The sequence below is a fragment of the Corvus moneduloides genome, chromosome 10 (genome assembly GCF_009650955.1).
Source record: "Corvus moneduloides isolate bCorMon1 chromosome 10, bCorMon1.pri, whole genome shotgun sequence".
In the NCBI taxonomy this organism is placed as follows: Eukaryota; Metazoa; Chordata; class Aves; order Passeriformes; family Corvidae; genus Corvus; species Corvus moneduloides.
The window spans coordinates 27,506,127-27,529,103 of NC_045485.1; the positions used below are offsets into that span (position 1 = coordinate 27,506,127).

The following is a 22,977-nucleotide window of genomic DNA, read 5'->3' on the forward strand; positions in this document are numbered from 1 at the left end:
GGAACCTAAACAAAACATACAGCCCAATCAATCACGAGTCCATATTTAGGTGCTGGTGCTTTAAAGACATTTACTTCTGGTTCCAAGAGAGTCCTATAAAAATACGCAAGGGAAGATTGGCAATTTTTGGCTGGCACTGTTTCTTAGAACATAAATTTTTCTTCTGCCTTACAGGTAGGCATTCAGTGTCCCTGACACAGCTGATGCCTGAGCCACAGTGGAGGAAACACAATATTGGTGGCAGTGTGGACAGGGAGGGTGCCCCAGGTTTGCTCCAGCTGGGCACCTCCAGCACCCCTGAAGGGGGGCAAAGCCAACTTAGCCCAACACTTCAGCCCCATGCTGCTCTATCAGCAGTGTCCCAGTGCTGCAGGGCAGGAGAACAACCAAAGCCAGTCTGGGTCACAGTAGGGAAACCTGCTGAGGGATGTGATGTGAGCATGTCCCCTCCAAATCAAACAACACAACCATCCTCCCTAAGCAGTCTCTTAAGCAAGGTTGTCTTCCTGGAAACCCCAACCAGGCTCATTCCACTAGCATTTACAACCCAGAAATGCCCATCTCAGGGAATATTCTTGCGGACATGACCCTAAAACTGTATAGAAAATCAGACCAAAGGTGTTACTGAGCAAAACCCCAAAGCCCATCTTCCTCAGGAATACTAAGAGGCTGTTAATTAATTCCAAATGTGGGAGGAATAGAACTGCAGTGGAACTGCCTCTGCCAGCAGACAGGAGCCCAGTCTGTGGGTGAGCTCTGGGATGTGCTGGCAGTGCTGCACAGAGACCCGAGGAATCACTTACAGACACTCTGGGAGGGAGCACACAGGCACAGATGTGCATCCAGAGGGTGTGCAAAAATGCAAAGAGAGACCTCTTCGACCACTGCCCCTTCCCTCCTCGACAGCCCAGCCCAGCCCAGCCCAGCACCACCCCATCCACACCACCCGTGACAGCAGAACTGAACCCGGGGGCTGTGTGCAGCAGCCACCCTTGGGCCTCAGCACGCCTGCTGCTGCTTCCCCATGAATGGGACACTTGAGTGACAAAACACCTTGCACTGGAATCAAAGACAAGTTTAATATTTATATTCTGCTTAATAAAGATGAAGAACAGCAATCATCCCATACACATTCCATCTGAACAGGCCGCACGCACTCAGGAAAAATAGCCCAGAATTATGGAAGATTCAGTACCTTTTATGCAAAAGGAAAGCAGGATACACAAAGTACCTGTTCAGTGTTTGATTTGCTTAAACCAACAGCCAACCCCTGCATTCATGCTTCAGTCACAAGTTTTAGGTTTATATTTAACATACAAACCATTTACACAGAGGTTATTTGTTCCACACAGACAGCTGAACTATGTTTTTTCAAGCCTATAAAGCTACTAAGCTAATTTTACTTTTAAGAAATCATGTGTAAAATCTGATAAACAATTTTGAGGACAATTAGGACGCCTAGTACATGACTTAACAGATAAGTAGAGCACAGACAATGCAGCAGTAAGGCTGGGACTTTCACAGCTGCCTTTTTCCAGTGAATATCCAGTGCTGGTTTGTTTCACTATTTCCTGCTAGTTCAAGGATTAAAGAAAGCAAGTAGGAGTAAGACAGGTGCTTAAAAAAAAACCCCAAAAACACAGCACAACAAAAAACCCCAAATAAACAAAACCCCCAAAACAAACAAACAAAGCCCAAAACACTTGTACAATTTTTCAGCCATCCCACTGGGTCTCCAAGGGCTTCCCTGCAGCTGTGCAGGGCAGGAACAGTAGCCCCAGCCCAGCCTGCAGTGGGCAGGTCCCTCCAGCTGCCCTGAGCCTCCTGCAGCCAGGTCCTGGTGCTCCTGTTCAGCCCATCACCCTGGCAGCAGTAGGGCCCTGCTGCCACATCCCACAGAGCCAAAGGGGACAGGAGCAAAGCAGCCACCAAGCACGTCCCATGGGCCCACAGCGACGCAGCCCTTCGGCACACACCCTGAAGATGTTGTGATGGGAAGAAAGAAGCAGCAATAGAGACAAGACACCAAATCCCAGAGGCTGCAGGGCCAGAAGAGGAACCCCAGGGCAGTCCTGGCAGTCTGGGGGTTTGAGGCTCAGATGACAGCACTGGAAGAACACGTGGGTTAGGATCAGACTGATTTCTGCCAGAGAAGATGGGAAACGCTCCAGTCCCAACCCTGTGGGCATCGCAAGGGAGACAGCAATCACGGCCAAAATCCAGCACAGCTCCTATGCCCCCAGTCACACCTGGCAGGTGTGAGGAGGGCGAATAGGGCACCGTTTCCAGCTCACAGATTCTCACTCAGCCAGTCCATGCATGTGCTGAAGAGCCGGTGCCCCACAGCCAGCTCAAGCGGCCACAAGACGAACATCATGGCCCCGTGGAAGGCGTCCTTGGCGTGGTGGTGCGTGACGGGCACGCCGGCGGCGCGGAGCCGCTGCGCGTACATCACCCCGTCGTCCCGCAGCACGTCGTGCTCGCAGGTGAGGATGTAGGCGGGGGGCAGGCGGTGCAGCCGGGCATCGCTGGCCAGCAGCGGGGACGCGCGCGGGTCCAGGAACCCGCGGTGCCCGTGTGCCAGCCCCGCGCCGCCGACCGCAGGCCCGCCGTACTCGTGCGCCTTCCGCATCTCCGCGGGCAGCAAGCGGCTCCAGTTCACAAACTGGAACAAGTGGCCGGAGTCGGCGGGGACGTGCCTGTTGGAGGCCATGGCCTCCCTGAGGGCGGGGTCCGACGTGAAATACTCGCTCCAGAACCTGACCATCAGCGACCTGGGCAAGAGCGGCTTGTTGTCATTGTCTCGGTAGGACGGCAGATTCAGGTCCAGGGCCTGCAGAGCAGGGTAGAGCAAAATTTGAGCTTTGAGCTTGGTTTTGACTTCAGGGTCGTCCAACAGCTGCAGAAAAAAAGAAAAACCATTGCAAAGAATCAGTAAAGGTGTTGATTCTCCCACACTGACAGATCATCTGAAGTAAAGAATTACGACACGCATTTTGCAACATGAGCAAAATAAAACTATCAATAACACCAGGATAAAGAAGTTCTGAATCTATAGGCAGATCATCTAAAACAGCATGCTGTAATAAAAATTCTCAAACATCAAATATAATTTTATTTCTTATTTTGAAGGATAATGTTTTTTGGGGAATACTCTTTTTGAAATTTTGATGCTTTCTGAAGTATTAACAGAAGATTTTCTACAGCTACAGAAAATTTCTATTCTTACATCATGAAACTTTCAGGTTTTTGGGTCTCCTCATCATTTCACACAATTTAGAGCTTGCCCATCTGTTTGGTTTTTAATGCTGAGATATTACAAGTCAAGCAATTGCAATTCTGTGCATTTTAGAGATGTAACAAATAAAATGTGATGAATTGAACATCAACATTTCTTACATGTCAACCTTTTCCCCTCTTCACTAATAAATTTTCCATTTTCTCCCCCATCTTCTGCCTTCAGCATCCACAGCAAATTCACCACCATTCCCAGTGTTTCATTAGAATCCAAACAACTTCTCAAGAGAGCAACAACATCAGGCTGACTTTATTTAATAAAGCTGAAGGAGAAGTTCAAAAGGCACCAAACTGTATGATCAGGCACTGCAACATTTAGGGAGGGGTTTCTTGTTTGCTTGTTTTCCCTGCTATTTACATCTTTATGAGTCACGTAGGTAAAATTCCCTTTTCAAACATCATACCTAGCTCAGTCAACACGTGCTTAAGGTTAGAGTGATGTATGCCCCAATTAGAGGGCAGAGAGCCTTTTTTAGGGGACAGATGTCTGGTTGGCACTAAAGCTCCTCGGATGCCGTTGAGTGGCTCAGGCACAGCCGCTCTTCCTGGTCCTGGAGCCCTGTGACAATCCCGCAGGCTGCGTGGCATCCTGTGGGCACAGACCGCGAGAGCAGCGTGTGCTGTGAGCTGTGCTTTTTTTTAGTGGTCATGAAACGACAAAAGTAATGATTTTGAGCTTGCAAAGCAGCTTTGTTGTACCTGTTGTGCCACGGCCGCGGCCAGGTTGCCCCCGGCGCTGTCCCCGGCCACGCAGACCCGCGCGGGGTCCACCCCGTACTGGGACAGGACCTTGCTCTGGAGGAAGAACTTGGTCACCGAGTACACGTCTTCAAACTGGACAGGGAAATGGTGCTGAGGTGCCAAACGATAGCTGGTGGAGGCAAGAGAAGCGTGTAAGTACCTGCTGTGGATAAAGAGGAGAGCTTGCTCGCATCTCCCTGTTGGGGGATGTTCATTTCTGTGCCCAGAGAAGTGGGAACTGTCTATCCCAGAGGATTCACTTTATTACCCACCCATCTTTATAAAGCCAAAATAGCCACCAGCCACAATTCACCACTGTGACCCTGGCACCCTCTGTTCACAAACGTTTATAAGTCAGCAGGAAAGCACGTGACCAAATACAGAAACATTGAAAAATCAGATCAATTGAAACAGATTAATTTACTCCAAACCCTCATCCCATCTGGAAGGAGAATATCTCTTACTTGACTGACACCACGACAGCATTTAGCTCGTTCGAAATCCGCCGTGATATGTGATCATAGGATTTCATGCCTGCAATAAAACCCCGGTACGTGTGAGAATGGACACACACACACAGAACTGCCTGTTCCTCTTGGCAGCAGCTTCCAGGTGACTTTCTCAAACCACCCCCTGCTTGTAACTGGTGACACACAAGTCCCCTGCCCCTCCCTGTGGCAACTCCCACAGAACAAAAGGCAGCCCTTGACAGGACTGGTGAGATCTTTCCCACAGAGCCGTGGCAGCGATGCAGCAGAGCTTACCTGCATCTCCCAGGCACCACCCCCCACCGTGGAAGTAGACCATGGCCCTCCTGAGCCCATCAGGTGCCCTCCTGGGCAGGTACAGGCGGACAGGGACGTTGTTGAACTTTGTGTCCGTCACAGTGACATTTTCATCGGGTGAGGGAGAAACAAGCTCGAGAACTGTGATGAGCCTCACGCCCTCCATGTAGTGCATCAGCCCCAGCAGATCAGCTGCCTCGGACTAAAGCACAAGACAAGAGGAAACTGTCTTAAGTGCAGCCTTACTCTCAGATTAAATTCCCATTAAGCCATTTGATGCTCTGTACGAACTTGTAAAGTTGCTGTAGAGGTTACTACAACAGGCCAGAGTGTATCCATCTGGAACTTGGCAGTGAAACAAGCACTCTGTGACACACGCTCACGCTGTGTCACCAGCTGCCCAGCAAGGCCAGAGCCCAGCCAGAACCAGGGCTGCTGGTTTGTGTCCACATTCAGGCTCCTGCTCGGTGTTTTTGTGGGTCTCCTCCACAGCCCAGTGTCCGGCTCAGTGACCCACCAGCATCAGCACCGGCATCGTGCCACAGAGAGCCACCAACAACCACCCACAGCTGCTGGCCTGCTGCTGGCACCAGCATGGCATGGGGACAGCCCAGGGAACGCACTGCAGAGAGCCACCCACGGCCCCTGCACTGCTACCAGCACCTTGGCTCCTCTAGCACCACCCCCAGCAATGGGACATGACCACTTCCCAGTCCAGCCTCCTCCCTGCCTCAGCACATCACAACTGAAACAATGAAGTAACAAAGCCAAGTTCTTACATGTTATCTGAAGGTGAAAACAGATGAAATTCAGAGCAGGTTTGAGTTTTAAAAGAAAGAAGATAGCCAAGCCTGGTGCAGACCCTGTTTGAAGTTTGGCTTCCAAGTGATGCTCTATTCTCCCCAGGAGGAATGTGAAACCCCCACACTGTAAGTGGTCACTTGCTGACAGGTGTAACCTCTAGCCTTCAGACTGTGATGGTGTAAGTCATACAGTCTGACCCTCCTTGTTGTATTTTTTTTTCCTTCAAATTGTATTTAAATCAACTGTTTGATCATCATCTACATATAACCAGGTTTTGAGCAGCCTGGTCTAGTGGAAGGTGTCCCTGACCTTGGCAGGAGGGTGGAATGAAATGAAATTTAAGATCTCTTCCAACCCAAACCAGTCTGGGATTCTGGGATTCCGTGATATAACCTTCCCTTTAAGGAGTTAGAATAGCACATGGCTCAGCCCTTGCCGGCAGTCTTTGACAGTGATTGTCACCGCATTTTTGAGTCTCCTCCCTCTGAAGGCTTGGAGCGGGTGATGCCAGGAGGAGCCCTGCCAATCCCAGTGTGTTAGAATTGGGATGGAGATGAGTGGGCAGGCCCTGGCACACTGCAAAGGGAACCTCAGGTCCTTGCCATCAGCTCCATGAAAACAAACACACACATACGTGCCAGAACTGCCGTTTTAGCCACAACATTTACACAGTTTACATAAGTATTTCTCAGCTGTTGCTTTTCCCCCAAGGATTAACATCTTGAAAAAACAAATATATTAGTCAATGTGAGTCCTGCTGTGACTCCACCGAGCTTGTGAAAGCCCCACAGTGGGAGGAATTCTCTGAGCCCCAGCACTGAGGATTTCCAGTGCTCTCAGAGCTGTGTTTTCCACAAGTGGACAATTTACACTGTGGAAAACCACCGGGCTGCTGCCTGTGGTTCCCAGGCCATTATCAATGAAAGGAAATGGTGCCCTCATCTGAAAATCCTCATTGTCCCAGTGTGAGGTTATTGGGTGCTATGGAGTGACAGGAAAACCAGCCTCTTTGGGGTTTGGGATCCCCGTGCTTTGGCAAGCATTTTCCCCAGTCACTTCCTCCCTCTTCCACAGAGGAGCACTGCAGCAAGGACAAACCCTCCAAAACCTCTGGAGGGGGAAGGGAGCCTGGCTGTGCCTGGACAGGGGCAGTGCCACACGGCTTCCAGCAGTTCAGGTTTCCGCAGAGGCAGCAGCTGGGACGAGGCACCCTCGGGGGACGCTCCCCATCAGCCCAGCTCGGACACGGCAGCTCCTGAGCGGGGCCGGAAAGGGCCCGAGTCGGGCTGTCAGTGCTTCCACGGAGCTGGGCTGTGGAGGGAGGGCGGGAGCTTTGGGAGAATGTTGCAGAACTACAGCAAAAACGTTGTGTTGTGTTTTTTACTTTCTTCAGGTGTTTCAGACCGAGGGCGGGGGGCACTCCCTGAAAGACCTGAAGCATTTTGTGCTCAAGCACCACAGCAAGTGGCAGGCTGGTTCTCAGAGGCTGTTCCCCAGCTTGGCATCACACGGACACAAGACATGAACACCAAAAGGCAAAGGGAGACATTCCCAGCTTCCCTGCTGCAAGGACGAGCACGAAGGGACTCTGAGCACACCAGTGACACCCAGCAGGGCTGCCAAGGCCCTACCACAATGAAGGGGACAGAAATTTGCCATGTCACGGTGCTCTTGGGACACCCTTTTGGGAGCTCGGAGAGGATTCTGCTGATCAGGAATGCTCGGGGGTGGCATTTTTTTTTTTTTGTTCAAACCAACACAAGGGAGTCAGAAAGACCAAAACAGGGTCCCCTGTGCAAACGCAGACCTGCCGTAAGTGACCACGAGTTGCTGCCCTGTAATTGGACGGCCATTCAGGATATACTTTGGACAATTTAGAGCCACCTTAGATCCAATTTGCAGTAGTGCAGCTCCAGGGAGGCTGTGTCTGTGTCCATCCCTTGGCATTGTGGTTTCACAGGAGACCAGAGCACAGTTACAAAACGCCTGCCCTCAGCAGCGCTGGGGAGAATGGGCTCAGGCTTCCCAGGCAGCCAGGACAACAGGCACCACGGACACAGCTCCACGTTCCAGTGAAAACACACGATCCTCGCACAAAGACGACGCTCCTGCTGCCGGCAGTGCCGAGCTGAGGTGACACCGTGACCGAGCAGGCACCAGGCGTGCCTGGGCAATGAGCTGCCCGTGCCCGCCCTCCTTGCAGGCTCCCTCCAGCAGGGGATTTAGGAGGGGAAGCAGCAAGGCAGCACACCAACACTGCAGTCTACAGTTTCTTGCTCACCACTGTCATCTTCCACCACCTCAACCCCCAAAATCAAAACAAGAGAGCAGCAAAGAGTCCCTGACACGCTAAAAAACCCCTCCATCCTCCCTTCTCCTGCAGACTGGACAGCCCTAAAAAGGCACCCCCTGCCAACAAGAGCTGTCTCACACAGAGATGTTGTTTTGTGTAGTTTTCAGACTTACTCTGTCAGTGGATTTCCATGAAACCACAAAAATCAACAGAATGTGAGAGCTGCTCTAGTCTTCCCTCCCCTGACACCCAGCACTGCCAGTTCCTGCATACAGGAACGGGGATGATTCAGGCAGCCGTGCTTCAGCTGCACAGGGCTATAAAGCCAGAGAAACTTGTCTGTGCTTGTCTATCCGCAGTCGCACCTCACATCTCATTCCAGTTACTCAGAATGGCCCTTTCTCAAGGCTGCAACATCAAATCTTTTCTACATTTCGTTATATTATAGTCACAGTAAGTTTAGTGCTTCATTTCAGCCACTCCTGCCCTTCAACCAGTGTAACACCGGACCTCTGTAACGCACGCAGCATGACACACATGGACTGCCGTGTCCGTGAGCCCCAGAGGCACGAGAACCCCCCTGCTCCGCCCTCCCAGCCCCCCCCCCCCCACCTCACCAGGTGCCCCACGGCCCTGAAGGCAGCCGAGACGAGCATCACTTTCCAGGGCTCCGCCAGGTCCTCGGGGAGCGGGGTGTAGATGTAGTAGCCGAGGAGGGCAGTGAGCAGGCAGAGGCAGAGCAGCCGGGCCCCCATCCTTGCAGGCTCCGCTCCGGCGCTGGTGGGAGCAGCTCTCACCGCCTCCCAACAGCCACCAGCCAGCACAGGGCAAAGTTAATCCCGTGTTTTGCTTGGGGCCCGGCCAGGAGGTGATTTCTTGTCGTATCACCCGGGACAGAGGTTACTCCACTGTGCAGCTTCCAAAACAACACGGCTCCCCCAGCAGGGCGTGCAGCCGCCGGGAGCAGCCGAGCCCCCGGCCAGCCCCGCATCCAGCCCCCGTCCCTGTCCCGGCACAGCCCCCGGCCAGCCCCGCATCCAGCCCCGAGCCCCGCATCCCTGTCCCGGCACAGCCCCGCATCCAGCCCCGAGCCCCCCGTCCCTGTCCCGGCACAGCCCCCGGCCAGCCCCGCGTCCCCCGCCCCTGTCCCGGCACAGCCCCGCATTCAGCCCCGCATCCCTGTCCCGGCACAGCCCCCGGCCAGCCCCGCGTCCCCCGTCCCTGTCCTGGCACAGCCCCGCATTCAGCCCCGCATCCCTGTCCCGGCACAGCCCCCGGCCAGCCCCGCGCCCCCCGTCCCTGTCCCGGCACGGCACCGGCCCAGCGCCCCCAGGGACGGGCGAGCAGGGACGAGGAGGTGGCCGCGGGCTGCCGCACGGTGACACCCAGCTGCGGGCAGCCGTGCTGGACATCCCACAGCGATGAGCTGAGCTCTGTCAGGCAGAAGCCCACCCGGAGCTCGGGCCACAGCGATGCCGCGGGGCAGCGGCTCGGGCAGAGCCCAGCTCGCAGGGATGCCTGGGGCGATCAGCCCAGGGCAGCCCCTGGCCCGCTGCCACCCCTCAGGCAGTGACTGGCACCTCGTGCCCTGGCAAAGGCATCTTTGCCTTGCACAACACACCAACCTCTTGTGCAATAGTAGGGTTGGTAGACAAAAAATAGTAATAATACTCCGTAGTCCAGTGCATCTGGTTAATATTTGACAGATCAAATTTAATTGCCACTATTCTCAGAATCAAAAGATTTTTATGCATCTTCCAGAGGCAACCACTTCTGCACAGGGTGGACAGGTAGGAATAAATTCAAACAGGCAATAATTTGACTACGAAAACACTCCAAGTGCAGGCAGGCACACAAGGAGGGATGAAAAGAACAGCTGTAGCTCTAGAAACCCTGCTCTAAAGAAAATTGAGGGTTTTACCTTTTCAGCTTAAAATTTAGGTTATTTCTTTTGCTGAAGTTCTACCAACAGCAAATCAGCACAGCCTTGTGCTCTCTCAGGCTGAGCAGCCTGTGGGGCTGGAGCATCCTTTGGAGGAGCAGAGCATGAAACATCACAGACGGCTGGAAGCTGAACCATGTGCCACCAGCTCAAACACGGGTGAAGACTGGCCCTTAGTCTAACTTTCAGGCATTTCTTTAAGTTCTGGGCACCTCCAACCTATTCACATATTTTAAAAATCCATCCGTGCTCTCTCTCTCTCCTCAGTCCTTCTGCAGCACAACAGCCAGTGAAAGCCCAATGTTCTTGACCTCGCTCCAACAAAACCAAGAGAGAACACAGCTCCATGGTCACTTCACCTGCCCTGGGGACCAGCGCCAGGTGCTGGGCAGAGGGATGGGTGAGCCCCTTCCAACACAGGTGAGGGTGGCCTGGCCCTGGGTCCCAGCACAGTGACACGTGTGCACACAGGGCTGGGCACAGACCAGTGAACCCATCTCCTCTTATCAAGGGCTGAGAGGTAAAACATAGGTAAAGGAGACAGATTTCAGGTGGCATGAGAAGATAAGGCACAGCTGAGTGATGGGGAATGCAGGACAAAGCCCTCTCCTGCCCCATCCCTCCCCAGGAGCAACGGGAGCTCCCAGGACAGCTCTGGCGTGGGCAAACAGCACAGAGGAAGACGAGGCCAGACCTGGAACCACCACAAAACTGGTGTTTTACTTTGTTGCACTTAAGGAAGGTTTCCCACTCTCCTTCCATGCTGGTCTCCAGATGGAAGCATGGCTGTGCAGTGACAGCCTGGGCTCAGCTCTGTTCCTGTCCTGAGGTCACCCTTGGCTTAGGCAGGAACTCACAGTGCTTAACCTTCAAAGACCAGCGTCTCACGTCTCATCTCATGCCAGAGGCACTTCTCTGCCCTCCAGTGAACCACCCCAGCAACCTCCCTGAACCCACAGCACTCTCAGATAAAGGAAGTCATGAACTGATCTACCTGAAGGAGCCCTACAGCATCAGCTGCAATATGGAAATGCCCATATGCTAATTTAATTGGAGCCCTTTCAGTCAAAGAGACCAGCTGGGACAGCACAAGATCTCTCTCAGACAGGGGATGAGGTGCCAAATGAAACACGTGGGTGTTAAAATCCAGATCAATCCCGTGCAGTGATTACCTTTCATGCCTCACCCCAGCACCAGCCCTGCCAGCACTGTCCAGAGCCCTAACCAGCACCCACCACTGCTGTGCATCACGTGCTCTCCCACTGCTCACAGCTTTCTAAAGCAAACAAGCATTTGGTTTAGTCTTTTTCCTCCTGATTTATTTCATTAAATAAGGCTGGATGGAGCTTGGAGCAACTGCTCTAGTGGAAGGTATCCCTGCCCATGGCACATGGGTGGAATGAGATGATTTTAAGACACTCCCCAGCCCAAATCATCCCGTAGTTATATCTTGCTGCCCTTCCTGCACACGGTGTACCAAGAGGCCATGCAGCATGCCCTGCTTTCCACCCTCTGCACTTTCATGTAGTCCGAGCTACTGATGTTTCAGAAAAAAATTAATGCAAAGTTAAGCAGACTAAAGCCAGGCTTAAAACTGCCATGGGAAGAAGAGCCAGCATGTCACCCTGCTCAGAGCCAGCATCCCCTGCATCCGTGTGCTCCAGGACATGGACAATCAGAGCTGGGATTGCCTGTCACTGCAGATTGTTCAGCCATGGAGAGAGTGGCATGGACTCAATCAGGCACTGACCTGCCACCTCAGTAAGTCAGCCCAGCAAAAAATAAATAAATGTTGCAACATCAAACTGAATTTTCAAATTGTGGTTTGAAAGGAGAAATGTGTGGGTTTATAACCTTACATCTGTTTCTAACAACAATCCTCCCTCACCCCTCTTACACCCCTATTGCATTTCCACTTACTGCACTCTCACAGCATTACAATGATGCCTTTTCCTGGTCTTAAAATCAAGAGTGAAACACGGTTAGAAGGGAAAAGGGGATTTTACCTTGGTATTTATTTTAAGGATCCTTAGGTGCACACATCCAGGTCATATGCACCGAAATGCACCCTGCCAAATGCCCACCCCAAAAGATTGGGTATCACATTATAGGTCTTACTAATTAGCATATCTATCAAAGATTCCCCAGTGAGAGGCTCGAGTGAGCTCCCCTCCCCAAGGAACCTTCCCTTGGATGGTTCTATCTTGGTTTACAGAATGTGTTCTGGAGAGGACCTTGGGGTCTGGGGCACAATGATCCCTAACTATGAAGCTTCTAAAATGTTGAGTCTCTCAGCTTGACGAACAAGTCCAAGAATGTAGGCAAAAAGCACTAGGAATACAGAAGTTGTAAAAAGATATAACAGGGGTATAAAAGAAAAGGCAAAAAACCATCATGGCATCAACAAGCCCTTGCTTTGTCTGTCAGTCACAGAATGGAAAAGCCCTCCAAGACCATTGAGTCCAACCATCCCCTCAGCACTGCCCAGGCCACCACTAACCCATGTCCCCAAGTGCCACATCCACACGGCTTCTAAGCTCTCCAGGGATGGGGACTCCACCACTGCCATGTGCAGCCTATGGATATTATTTCCCAGTATGCAATCTAAGCCTGCCCTGAGGTTTAGGTGTCCTGCACTACCTCGTGTACTGGGCAGGTCACTGGTGTGGCCCTGGCTGAACCGAGGGGTGCTGCCAGGGCCCCACGTCTGGGCAGGTCCGTCACAGCCTGGCTACCCCGATGGGTGATGGGGTCGGGGACACCCTGCCCCGCTCCTGCTGGGGACAGCCAGCCCGCGGTGCCCAATGCCCTGGCGGGGTGAGGGATGGAGACAGGGGCGTTGAAGGGCCGTGCGGGGAAATAACACTACAGCCCAGGGACCGGTGGCAGAAGCTTCAGCAGGAGGGGGACAGATGTGCCCGGCACCGCTGGTGCTGGGGGCTGCAGCCATCGTACAGGGTGTGGGGAAGGCAGAAATACTGCAGGTTGCTACCCTACAGCTAGACACCGAAGTGAGGGGGCTGCACCCAAATGAAGTATTTTAGGCAAGGAAGGGAAAAGCCACCGGGAGGCAGTGCAGCCCTGCAGACGGTCTCCCTTCCACCCGAGGGCCTCAAAACCCGCGAGCACCAGTTCTGGCGGTCCTTCCCTCCTGGCAGGGCAAGGACGGGCTGTGACAGGCGCCTGGAGACTCAAGAAGGGGGAAAGGTGCACAGCACAGCACTGGAGACACTGAATGTTGACCACATTTGCCTTCAGACAATCAAGTTGCAACCTTGTAGTAAAAAGCAAAAACCACTTATTCTGCCCTTTAATGCCTCTGGTGGACACCCACTGACCAGTCAGTACAGTCAGAGCAGCATGGGGCTGAAAATACCGCTTGAATCTGGGAACAGCTTTTGGGTTGATATTCAGAAGCCAGTACTAGATTTCATATCACTTCACTAAGCTTCAGTTATCTCTGCTTTCTTTCTTCATTATTAGTATCTGTACTTTTTAATGACACTCACAGGACTGAAAACTGGCCTGTTTCTATGAAATGAAGGGATGGAACTCACAAGACATTTTATGCAAGAGAATTTGGGTACTGCTTTTTCATCTGTAATAAGCATTACCAAATTGCAAGTTGTATAAATGGAAACAAATGTCTTCTTTGACAATTCATACCCTGAACTGAAAAAAAGCAATTCTCTGAAACTTTATTAAGCAGAAGTGTAGCACATGCAGTATTTCTGAACACAAGACAAAGCACCAGCTCCAGAAACATATTGGGCTCATGAAGGCATCAAAGTACCCAATAAAACATCTTCCAACTCTGTCTAAAATGAACATTATTATCAGGATAAGATAATGGGGGTTTTCAAATAAGTCAGTGTTTTGCTTTGATGCTTTCAAACTGAAATCTTCTTTTCAAACATGTGACTTTTTACTGTTTGGCAGGAAGGCAGCAACAGTTTTGCTTTTCACTCTTTCTGTTCCAAGTGAAGCAACAGGCTCAGAGGAGCAGAGCTGCTCCCTGGGTGCACTATTGGACAAGGGCATCTCGCTCTGAACCAACACAGCAGCTGCTTTGGAGGCAGATCAGGACAGAAACCCCCTCACTGAGCACACACAGAACCAGGACCTACACACACTGCCAACCACCTCCACTGATTTCCCCTTCTACATTAAAGTTTGTGGTTCAAAGTAATTTAAGACACCCAAACTTGTAACAAGAATTTCACCTAGCTCACACTTCCCATTGCCAGCTTCTCAATGTTCATGTAGTTCTAGTTCTCATACAGTTTCCCATTTTTACAACAATAAGCACAATTCCTGAATTCTGGATCCAGCAGCAGCTTGCTGGAGTTAGATTTGCCATCGTGGGGGAACAGACTGGCAGAGAAGGAACCTGAGGGACAATCAGCAGTTGAAGAAGCAAAATAATTGATAGAATTGAAGCCCAAGGCAGTCACTTGGGAAGGGGAACGAGCACCTAGGAGACCACAAACAGGAGAGAGACCATTTGGGAACTGCTTGCAGCAAGAGGCGGGTTGGATTTGTTGACTCAAACACATCTCTGGCTTTGTGAATGCACATGTGTACACAAGCAGGAGCACATGTTGAAGGCTGAATTCTGAAATTAGTGACACTTTGGAATTGCAGAGTCACCAGGCATGAGGAACAGGAGAGACATTATCCAACCCAGAGTTTCACAGCTTCTCCAGTTGAGATGCAGTGGCACTGGGGGGATTAAGCTGCTGCTAAAGCAACAGAGCTCTGAAATGGAACTGCAATAGCAAATGAGGAAAAAAAAGCATGATGAAATCCAGGATTTAGCTACTTTTGCTGTTTATCTTGCCAGTTGAACACTTTGAGATGTTTTTGAAGAATATATATAAGATAATACAGAGTTCCATCTGCTCTGGGGCGCAGGAGACCAGCTCTACCCCACTGCTCCAGGACATCCCCATTATTCCAGGCTATACCCAAGGTCAGGGAAGTGATTGCAGGTTTGTTCCTGATAGTATAAACTACAAATTGAGAGAGGGCAGCTCCTGACTCACACAGATCCCAGGGGTCAGGAGTGCTGTCCAGTCTGAGACCAGTCACTGGAATGGGATTGTTGGGTGTGGGACTCCTCAGAGACACACAGCCTGTGCTGCCAAGGCACCCTCAGGGGTCCTGGGAGCAGCCCAGTTCCTCGCCAGCCCTGCTGGGGAAGGCAGCCCATGCTGCACAGCTCGATGCCATGTTGCTCTCACTGCCCCCACTCCTTTCTCCAAAATTAGGAGCAAAGGAAAGCAAAGATGGTGATTCCCGAGTGCTGGGAAGACTCTGATATTGCTGTTAAGGAGATAAAGCCATGGTGAGCAGGACTAGCAGAAAGTAACCATTTACACTGGATCTAATATTTATTAAACCAACTATGCAGCTTATGTCCCAGATATGGGACTTCCATTGACAAGGAGGTAATTACATGACTTGTGCTGAATGAGTACAGTGCCTTAGGGAAAGTGTGGACTCTTGGGACACAATTTGCCCCTCAGGTGTATTGCATGTTTCCCCCTCCACAGATCTCTCTTATCCTGTTTCTCCCAGCAGCGAAGGAGAGGTGCCCCGTGCCCACCTCCCTGCAGGGCCCTGCCAAAGGCTCTCCCTTGCATAAGCAAGTCCTGCAGCACAAAACAAAGACCCAACTGCTGCCCAGACCTCATTTCTACAAAGCTTTTTCTCTCATTTTGTAAGCAGAAAATCTTGACTTTCTTAATTTGTTCCTTTTGTGAATAGGAGAGGGAAAGGAAACGACCAGGAGTAATTCTCAGCAGCTGCTGGAAACACCAACACAAAAAACCCCAGGGAGTTTCTTTATGCAAGAGGAGGTTTGGCCAAAGTGCCACAGATACTCAGCCTGTGTATTTGTAAGAGAAAGGCTAAAGCAAGCTAAAACCATCGTGCTACCTGTTACCCATCCCCTGAGGCCATCCCTGCAGCCATGCCAGGAGGATGGAGTTAAACTGTTCCTATTCCTGCTGGAAAAGTGGGGGCTCAGCCAGGGTACATTACACAACTCAGATGGGTATAAAACCATCTTACTGATCTTTGGAAGATCTTAATGCTCTGGAGAAACACAGGTCACATCCCATTTGTGCCAACAGAAGGTCCATTCTGTGGTAGCACTCAGAAAAGGCATCACCATTGTGGAATCATGGAAGTGCTCTGAGGGAGCCTGGGCTGTTTCCCTGCCTGTGGGAGCTGGTTTAGCAGCAGCTCTGTGCTGTGAAGTTGTATCCTGCCGCTACTAACCTACAGTGAGAATTACACTCCAAAGCACCAGAACTTGAGCAGTAGCCATGTGTGCAATGCATCTCACATGTGTGGTGCAGTCAGAACTGGCAAATCTGCAGGTTTCATCTTGTTTCCACAAAGATCATAGTGAAAGGTTACTCCCCAATAAGTGCATTTTTAAAGGCAACCTCACACTAACATTCTAGTTTTCATTCTCTCACTGCATAACAAAATCAGTCATTTGGCTAAAATCAAACACAAAACTGAAAACTTGAACCCCCAATATCCTCATTTGGGGACACATTTTCTCCCCCCACTTCTGTTTCTCACACCCATTCTCAGCCAGACCCAGACATCCTGAACCAATATTCTCCGAGCATCTGTGGCCAGGCTGGAGCTGAGGAGCACTGGAAGTCTCAGGGAGATCCAGGCCACAGAGTTTTGAACAAGATGCAATTGCCACAAAACAGTGGCTGCTCAAACCAACCAGCTGACACTCACCCATCAGGATGGGACACACAGGGAGCACAAACGCACAAGGGGACACAGAATGGTGCTGAACAGCTCCTCAGAAGAGCTGAATGTCCCTGGTCACACCAGGTACCACCAATGTGTTTTCTCAAATCACCCTGCAAAGCATTTGGGATCATGGGTCACCTCTGACTGCTCAGAGCTGAGCCAACAGAAATCCCTCCTGCAATAATCCCACCACGTAAGGGCTAAGAGTGAGGATTCAAGCCAGGACCATGTACAGTACCTCCATCTTTCAATCTAGCAAAGCTGTACAAAACTACAAGAAAATATTGCAGGAAGTATTCGATTGATGTTAAAATTGAAACTGTTTCAAACTAAAGCAGAAAATCCACGACTTCAGTAGATGCACTATGAGGGGGGAAAACCCCTCTGTGTAAGCAGAGTCCTGTCCATACACTCTCCTTACCAGGAGCACGTGAGCAACACATCTGTGTTCAGTGCAAAGTTTGTTCTTCACTCTCAGCCAGTTCTTAGAACAGACTCACAGGGTTTGGCCTCACAAGAATTCTGAGAAGTGCTGCAATGTCAAATACTTCTAATAAGTATCAAGGACATGAATTTGCAGCAACTGATTGTTGGCATTCATTAACTGAAGGTTCAGTACAGAGACTTTTGTTGAGCTTTAAAGCACCTGCAGTGCCCAGCGGGTTGCAGTGCTGCTGCAGGGTCCTGCTCAGTCTCCAGCAAAAGACTCAAGATTCTCAAGTTGAAGCTGGAACTTCTACCTGACAGGAGGTTGTAGCCAGGTAGGGGTCAGCCTCTGCTTCCAGCAACAAGTGACAGGACAGGGGAAACAGCCTCAAGCTACGCTGAAGAGGTTCAGGTTGGACATCAGGAAGAATTTCTTCATTGAATGGGTTGTTAAACATTGGAAGGGGCTGCCCAGGGAGGTGCGGAGTCTCCATCCCTGGAGGTGTCCAAGGAAAGACTGGATGTGGCACCCAGTGCTCTGGACTGGGGACAAGGTGGTGTTTAGTCAAAGGTTGCACTTTATGATCTCAGAGGTCTTCTCCAACCTCAGTGATTCTGTGATTCTGAAGCAACTGCAGTGGAGTTGCAATGAAACTACCAAGTCCCTGGGGCTCGTCACTGCTGCAGCTCAGGTTTCCCCATTTTGCAGAGCCAGTCCCCACTGGGTGATTTGAAGTGAAAACCATCTACAATTATAACTCACTAAAACCTTTAAAAACCCATTTCTGTCTTTAATAATAATAGTGCAAGCTAAGCAAATACCTCTCAAACCACTTCTCTAAATATTAAATCAGCTCCAAGACTGTGTTTTGCCTGTGGGAAGGTGAAGGCAGGGGTGGGAAGTGACTCATGGCTTTGCACAGTCCGAGGGACAAAGGCAAACCTTACTGTTGGTGCCTGCAGACTCCCTGACAAGTCTCACTCTGTGGCCCCATCACTTTGGAAAGTGCATCCCTTCATTTTCTCATGCGTAAAACCACTAAAAAGCTGCAAGAGAATCTACAGCCTTTGCCAATAACCAACAGAGTCGAGGAAAATAATTAGAATGTTAACAGGACTGAGATTTCTGCTGGGATTTGACCAAGGACTGGCCAAAAGGGTTTACCAAAACTTCATAGGAACAGCCTCAGAATGTGAATGGTGTCAGATTAAAAACCCACAGCCCTTACTTTTTAAACAATCCCAGCAATCAGCAACCAGTGTTTCTTGCCCCAGTCCATCACAGCCTGGTGGCCTTGGCAACCTTCTTGTGGCATTTAATTGAGCAATAACTTCCAGTTATCCCCAAGCTGCATCCCTGAGCTGCCAGGGTGCTGCGGGAGCAGGAGCTGCACGCCCACCCAGCAGCGGGACACAAGGAAGGGGGCAGGCATTACATCCTGGGAAAAGAGGGATTCTGGGAAGCCTGAGTGTGTTAGTTTGGGACTGCATCCAGCTTCCAGGCAGTCAGTGGAAAGTGTCCCCAGGGCAAACCAGGTACCTGTGCCACAGGTCCCGGAGCAGGATCGGCTTCATGCTTTGGAAGAGGCACAGAGCTGCCAGATTTGACTCCAGCAGGGCTGAATCTAAACACGGAGCAATTCTGAGTGACAGAGATAACACACTAAATTCCAAAATAAAAGTACCTTTGCCTGCAGTTTTGCTGGCTCTAATAAAACACAATTTCATAACATATTTTTAAAATTATAAAATGCATTGTGGAAGACTTAGCTTCTACAAAACAGAAAAATCAACTTCAGGAGGAAGTTGACTTCAAGCCACAAAGAGGCAAATATAAAATTATCAATGTCTGTATTTGAGTGGAAACTATGAGTTCCTGAGAAATTTCATTCCTGCTGTAATCCTGCTCCAAGCAGGAACTTTCACTGTCAGCCCTGCTGTAATCCTGCCACAACCAGAAACTTTCATGGTTTTTCCATGGACTGAATTCTTTCTGTCTAGAAACAAATTCTGGCTTTAGCTCCCAGAGCCAGTTTATCCCAGAGGTGTTCACAAGCCAGAGCTGACACTCCAGGAGCGGACTGGCCGCTCACGGCAGCAGCCGTAGGGAAAACGTGGCTGCGTTCCCCATCCACAGCGTCCTCCCCGTGTCCAGGAGGGGACCTGACCCCAGGCAGGGACTGGTTCCCCTGGGGGAGAGGAGCCACAGCTCCCACCAGGCAGGAACCCAGCCCAGCTGCAGCAGCCTGCCTCCTGCAGCGAGGGGAAAATGGTCTCAGCTTCTTCCATGGACAAGAGGCCCTGAGTGTCTGACCCTTTCTTATCGCCTGTGGGATGCCTCAGCAAGGTCAGCACTTTCCTCTGTCAGATTTTCAGATGAAGTCAGAAATGAGAGCTGGATCCCAGTCAGCTGTCCAAGCCAAGGAAATTACTATCTCTGGGAATGAGCCCATGAGTTGGACATGTCATTCAGGCTCTCTGGCTTGTCTTGGTCTTGAAATAAAAGTATTTCAAAAACTATATCCGGAAATGTATCACAGCCTCCTAATAACACCTATGAACAATTTAAACACAACCTGTTTTTGCAGGTGGAAAAGGCTCCCTCCTTCCATCCACTTCCACCAGCTCAGGAAGGAAAAACTTCCTGGCATATTCTGGGCTTTACCTCCAGAGTGCAAGGAGAGGGCAGTGGGGCGTGGACAGAGCCCCAGGAGATGCCCATGCAAAGGGCACCTGATGCTCACTGGCATTCCCAGCTTAGCTCCTGCCTCCCACCCATGCCAGTGCCAGCACCGGGCAGGTGATGGGCTTACAAGGGGCTTCCATCACATGCACAGGGAACGGTTTAGGCTGGTAGAGACACTGAAGATCATCGAGTCCAAGTGTAAACCCAGCACTGTCAAGTCCGTGCAGACTCTTGCAGGGAGCAGGAGGGACTGGGTGGTGCTGCGGCAGGGAGCAGGGGGCTGGCACCCAGATCAGCACTGACAGGGCTGTGCTCCAGCACGGGCTGCTTTGCTGGCAGAGGGGGCAGAGCCCCACAGCCCCCGAGGGCAGCACTGTGCCCTGGAGCTCCCACGGCACAGGAACACCTCGGCCAAGTTACCAGCTGCACTCGACCTCAGAGGTCTCTTTCAACACAAATGATTCTATGATTTATGGCCCTGTGCTGAATGCTGCATATGTGGCAGTGACCACAGGAACGACAGCAAAAAAACTGCAAAGGAAAACCAGGATAGCATTAGATATCCAGGAAAGTAGAGAGGAAGAAGCATCAATGAGTCAAACTGCTCAGTGCAATGGCTTAACAAGTGTGAAAGTACGTTATGTCCAGCATTCCTTGACTCCCTGCTGACTGCTGCTTCCATGCAGTGTTTGGTTTTAACACAAAATTACAGCTCATAATATCGAATAGAAAAATAGCAAAGAACAGTGTGTACATCCAGAAGGACAGAGAAAATCTCCACATCCCCTGTCATGCCAGGCCAGAAAGGAAATGAAGGTTAAACATCCCCTCTGTAATGAGGGTAGAACGTTCCCTCTATGCAGCATCAGAGCTGCTGACCACGCGATCTGAAGGCAGAGGTTTGTGAAGGCCTCAGTGCAAACCTCTCTCAGCTGTGTGTCCCATTTCAGAGGCTGCTCTGGCAGTCACACACACCACGTCAGAGCTTTGCACATTCAGGCAGTTCCCCGAACACCCTGGTCTGTGGAAGGTGTTTATGCTCCGTTTTATGTTTTCCCACCGTGTGTCACTCCTACACTCCTGCTGCTGAAAGCACATTTCACTGAGGTGACTGCTCCTCTCAGAGCCATATAGATAAATTTTATTGTATTTTTAATACTTGGAATAAAATTGTAAAAACTGTTGTACACACTGCTGTGCTGGCTTTGGCTGGGGCTTAAACCACAACGGTTGCTTATCTCAATATCAAGATAAACAAATCACACTGGCTCAGTACTGCACTGCCGGACCTGCAGGGAAGGTTCTGGCCCCAAATTTGTTTTGCACTGCTAATTATAGACATGTGCAGCTAAAATCAGTACTTCTCATGCTTCAAAAATAATTTATCCATATGACATAAGAGGGTTTTGTCTCTGAGCATTTCTGCCCACCATAAATTTCAGGGCCGTTATGAAAACCTGGTTGCCATTTCAGGCTCACCTGGGGCACCAGGCCAGTGGGGTTAAGCCCCTGTGCAGATCTGGGAGGTGGCAGCTGTGGGAACTCTTACAAGAAACCTGCGTCCTCCCAGCCAGGAGAAACCAGAGGAGCAGAGCTGTGAGACAAGAGCTTTGTAAGGCTCCTCCAGCTGAGCAGAGCTGATGGCATTTGCTGTATTTGTTTAGTTTCATTTATACCCTCAAATGTATCCAGACACATTCAGCCTCTCCAGCCAGCAAGCACTCACATAAACATCTGAACTGGGGAAAAAATAATGGAGTGCTGGCAGAAAGTGAGCCAAATGTGTTTGTCAGAGGCACTCGGATTTGCAAAACTCAGCCCTCTACAGCCAATTCAGTCTTTGGAAATCAGTGGGAGTTTACCCATGTCATCACTGGATCAGAATTTGGCCCCTCATCCCTGCTTACCATGACCTAGAAATTAAATCCAGCTCAAACACAACCAGCCAGGTATTTTCTACACAGTCCTAAGGGAAACCTTGCCAGCAGGAGCAGAGGAAGCCCTGTGGCATTCCTACCTCAGTTTTATACTTGAACCAGTGTTACCAGGAGGAAAGGAAAAGCCAGCAAGAGACCATCCACAGAAGATTGCCAGGTAGAGCAGAGGCTCAGCACAGGGGAAAGCGTCAGATGTTTCAACAACAAAGAGAACTCAAGCTCCATGTTTGTACACAACTCTCCAAAGCATCTGCATTTAAAAGGTTTGAGCTACGTGGCCTCTCTGCCAGATGTTTCTTATTCCTTTAAGATCAGAGATGGACAGAGGGAGCAGAGTGCACCTCCTGGGTCAGAGCAGCCCATGTGGAACCTGCCTGCCTTGGAGGCAGCCTGAGCTCGGAGCCTGGCACAGCCTGTCAGCCACGGCTCTCCATTTCCAGGGCTCCATTCACTTCCCCTGAGAGGCATTTTCCCCTGCTTGGAAAGCAGCACTAGAAGCCCAGCAATGTTCCTGGTAAGACACTGGTGGCATGTGCAGACATCCAGCCACACAAGCACGCACAGACACGGGAAAGCAGCCAAAGGTGTGGGCAAAAGGGACCCCCGTCCCCTCAGGGCTGTCCGAGTCAGCAGGGTGAACCCCCCCCAGGACTGGGGTCCACAGCAGCTCCCCACCCTGCCCCTGATCCCTCGCTGCTCCTGCCCTGGGACCCACAGTGCAGGAATTGCAGCTCCCACTGGGAACCTCACAGATCCTTGGTACTGCTCTGGGACTGACACAAGAACTAAACTGGAATAAAATGTTATTTCACTTATACGCCATGCCATCACATGATCAGTGGTGCACAGAAGCTGCCAGTTTTGTCCAACACACATGATTTTAATCTCAGGACTGTAACATCCTTCTGGTGAAATCACTTTGGAGCTCACATCGTCAGCAAAACCAGAACAAAGCCAAAGGCTTTCTGCTAAACACGCATGAGATAAAACAAACCAGAGGCCAAGACATGTGAATTTACAGCTAAGTATGCCCGGACAGCAATACTCTGGTCTTGGCTAATTTCAACATCAGAAAATGCATTTCCAGGAAGGACTCAGAAATGAGCTGAGCCTTTTAGAAAAGGAAAGAAGCCAAGTTGTCTTTTTTCATTCTTACAGTCAAAAAGAAATTCTGGAAGTCCTTTTCTAGAAAAGGAAAGACTGCTTCAGTTCAAGTGCTGGAAAACCAATCATTTTGCCCACGTACAGCTTTGGATTCCTCCGCCTATCAACACTGACTG

At 50.6% G+C, this 22,977-nt stretch overlaps 1 protein-coding gene across 1 annotated transcript; it reads right to left on the bottom strand.

Moving 5' to 3' along the window:
* Window positions 1-1,054: 1,054 nt before the first annotated feature.
* Window positions 1,055-8,784, bottom strand: AADAC (arylacetamide deacetylase). The gene is made up of 5 exons (XM_032120094.1): window positions 8,538-8,784; window positions 4,803-5,025; window positions 4,503-4,572; window positions 3,997-4,168; window positions 1,055-2,899 (listed from the first exon to the last, which is right to left on the bottom strand). Exons 1-5 carry the CDS (start codon window positions 8,673-8,675, stop codon window positions 2,291-2,293), a joined length of 1,212 nt encoding a protein of 403 aa, XP_031975985.1. The 5' UTR covers window positions 8,676-8,784; the 3' UTR covers window positions 1,055-2,290.
* Between the last annotated feature and the right edge of the window lie 14,193 nt (window positions 8,785-22,977).

Excerpts from the sequence above, each read along its gene's own strand:
- AADAC (XM_032120094.1), bottom strand. The coding sequence starts at position 8,675 with ATGGGGGCCCGGCTGCTCTGCCTCTGCCTGCTCACTGCCCTCCTCGGC. Across the intron at positions 5,026-8,537 it reads TCAGGGCCGTGGGGCACCTG|TCCGAGGCAGCTGATCTGCT; the intron begins GTGAGGTGGGGG and ends CTTGTGCTTTAG. Across the intron at positions 4,169-4,502 it reads GCTGTCGTGGTGTCAGTCAA|CTATCGTTTGGCACCTCAGC; the intron begins GTAAGAGATATT and ends TGCCTCCACCAG.